Source organism: Mus pahari, chromosome 19, assembly GCF_900095145.1.
Source record: "Mus pahari chromosome 19, PAHARI_EIJ_v1.1, whole genome shotgun sequence".
Taxonomy (NCBI): domain Eukaryota; kingdom Metazoa; phylum Chordata; class Mammalia; order Rodentia; family Muridae; genus Mus; species Mus pahari.
The window spans coordinates 9,587,009-9,589,662 of NC_034608.1; the positions used below are offsets into that span (position 1 = coordinate 9,587,009).

Below are 2,654 nucleotides of genomic sequence, written 5' to 3' on the forward strand. Positions count from 1 at the left end.
TTCTGGCTAGGCTCTTGCTGTTGGCTGAGCTCCTCCTGTTGGTTGGGTTCCTCCTGTTCACTGAACCCTACCTGCTGAACTGGCTTCTCTTGCTGAATAAATTCTTCCTTTTGGGTGGATTTATCCTGCTGAATGAGCTCGTCCTGCAGAATCAATTCCTTCTGGATGGGCCTCACCTGATGAATGAGTTCATGTTGCATGGGCTTATCCTGCTGAATGGGCTCCTCCTGCTGGATGAGTTCTTCCTGTTGCATGGGCTTATCCTGCTCAATGGGTTCTGTCTGCTGGATGAGTTCTTCCTGTTGGATGGGCTTATCCTGCTCAATGGGCTCTGTCTGCTGGATGAGTTCTTCCTGTTGGATGGGTACCTCCTGCTGGATGAGTTCTACCTGTTGGATGGGCTTATCCTGTTGAATGGGCTCTGTCTGCTGCATGAGTTCTTCCTGCTGCATGGGTTCATCTTGCTGCATGGGTTCTTCCCACTGGCTGGGCTCGTCCTGCTGCATAGGTTCTTCCTGCTGCATGGGTACATCCTTCTGGCCAGGTTCTTCCCCCTGGCTGGGTCCTTGCAGTTGGACAGACTCTTCCTCTGGACTGGGCTCATCCTGTTGACTAGGTTCTTGCTGCTCACTGAGTTCTTCCCCCTGGTCGGGAGGATTATCCTGCTCACTGAATTCTTCCCTCTGATTGGGCTCATCCCTCTGACTAGTTTCCAGCAGCTGGATGGGTTCTTCTTTCTGGATGAGTTCATCCTGCCTCCTGCATTCCTCCTGCTGGCCAGGTTCTTCCTGCTGTGCTGTATCTTTTGACCGCAGCGTAGATGGTTCCGGTTGGGGTGGAGAGCTTCTAGGGGAGGCTAACACCCTCTCCAAAGGCAGCATCTTCACAGGCTGCCGCAGAAATGTAACTGTGCCAAGAGCTCAGCAGAGACGACAAAGATAACAGGGTCACCAGGAGCGGTCAGTGGTACCTGAGGAAAAGCAAAGGACATCAACAAAACAGATGCCCACACAGTGAGACCCCAGCTATAAACCTAAATGATATACCATACAGTATCAGTAAATTCATTTTTACTATGTATATATATTGTATGTATGATGTAGGTCGTATCACACCAAGTCAGATTTATTCCCAAAATACAACATCACTATAACATCTAAGTCTTTATTATTGGGACTTTAGTTCCCCAAAGCAAGAAGGATCTCAGTGCAGCATTGTTCTTCTCATTAAAACTACTAGATCTCAGGCTGGAGAGATGGTTCAGCAGTTAAGATCACTGACTGCTCTTCCGAAGGTCCTGAGTTCAAATCCGAGCAACCACATAGTGACTCACAACCATCTGTAATGAGATCTGATGCCCTCTTCTGGTGCATCTGAAGACAGCTATAGTGTACTTACATATAATAAATCTTTTTTTAAAAAAAAATAAATTACTTGTACTGGCTAATTTTGTGTCAACTTGACACAGGCTGGAGTTTTCACAGAGAAAGGAGCTTCAGTTGGGGAAATGCCCCCATGAGATCCAGCTGTAAGGCATTTTCTCAATTAGTGACCAAGGGGGAGGTCCCCTTGTGGGTGGTGCCATCTCTGGGCTGGTAGTCTTGGGTTCTATAAGAGAGCAAGCTGAGCAAGCCAGGCGAAGCAAGCCAGTAAAGAACATCCCTCCATGGCTTCTGCATCAGCTCCTGCTTTCTGACCTGCTTGAGTTCCAGTCCTGCATCCTTTGGTGATCAAAAGCAATGTGGAAATGTAAGCTGAATAAACCCTTTCTGCTGAGTAAACCCCCAATTGCTTCTTGGTCATGATGTTTGTGCAGGAATAGAAACCCTAAGACAAATTGGTACCAGCATGTAGGGTATTCCTGTGACAACCTGACCATGTTTTGGGGAGGACTGTGGAAGGACTTTGGAACTTTGAGCCAGAAGATCCATTCAGTGTTAAGAGCTCTTTGGAACATTGTATAGGAACTTGGAAGATAATGTTGTGCAGAAGATGGAGGCCTGGCTTGTGCAATTTCAGAGGGAAAATTAAAGACTCTTTTCAGGGCCATTGCTATTTTGGATTGTGAAGATTCTGTGGTTCTGGTTAGCTGGGGCTAAAGAATCAGCTGTGATTAACAAGATACCAGAACCACTAAAGTGAAACCTTTTCCTTACTGGAACTATTGATGCTGGTTAGCTGGAGCTAAGAAATTATCGGTGATTAAGAAGAGACCAGCATCACTGAGGTGACATCTTCTGGGAAATGTTTTCTGAGAGCATAGAGGCTATGTTCCAGAGATAGCCAAGACTGTACCTTGTGGTGTGGCTGGACTTAGTAATGTGTAAGAGTTACCAAGGTGGTACTGTTTTGAAGGCAAGAAGGGGTCACGAAGAGCAGCTGAGGCCATGGAAGCACTGTGAGAGGCCATGGAAGGCCATTGATGAAGGTGCAGCCTCAGTTGCAATTGATGGCCCAGGACTGAAGGGGTCATGCAAAGGAGCTGAGGCTTGGCACCATGAAGAGAGCCTATGAGAGGCTATTGTTGAAACCAAGTTACAGCAGCATTTTGGAGATGCCAATACCATGAGATGACCACCAAGNACAGCAGTAGCAGTGGAGTACAGGCAGCTGGAGCCTAGAAGACAAAGCTGTGTGCTACAAAGGACAGGGCT

The 2,654-nt window shown here is 47.2% G+C and overlaps 1 protein-coding gene across 3 annotated transcripts in view; it reads right to left on the reverse strand.

Moving 5' to 3' along the window:
• Positions 1-2,654, reverse strand: part of Zscan18 (zinc finger and SCAN domain containing 18) — a 37,602-nt gene that overhangs the window by 7,265 nt on the left and 27,683 nt on the right. For 2 of the 3 annotated variants that reach the window (XM_029531841.1, XM_029531840.1), the window contains exon 2: positions 22-970. In XM_029531841.1, the coding sequence (XP_029387701.1) occupies positions 22-881 (860 nt within the window). In that variant the 5' untranslated portion in view covers positions 882-970. The remainder of the gene's footprint in view (positions 1-21; positions 971-2,654) is intronic. The other variant, XM_029531842.1, reaches the window with a different exon arrangement.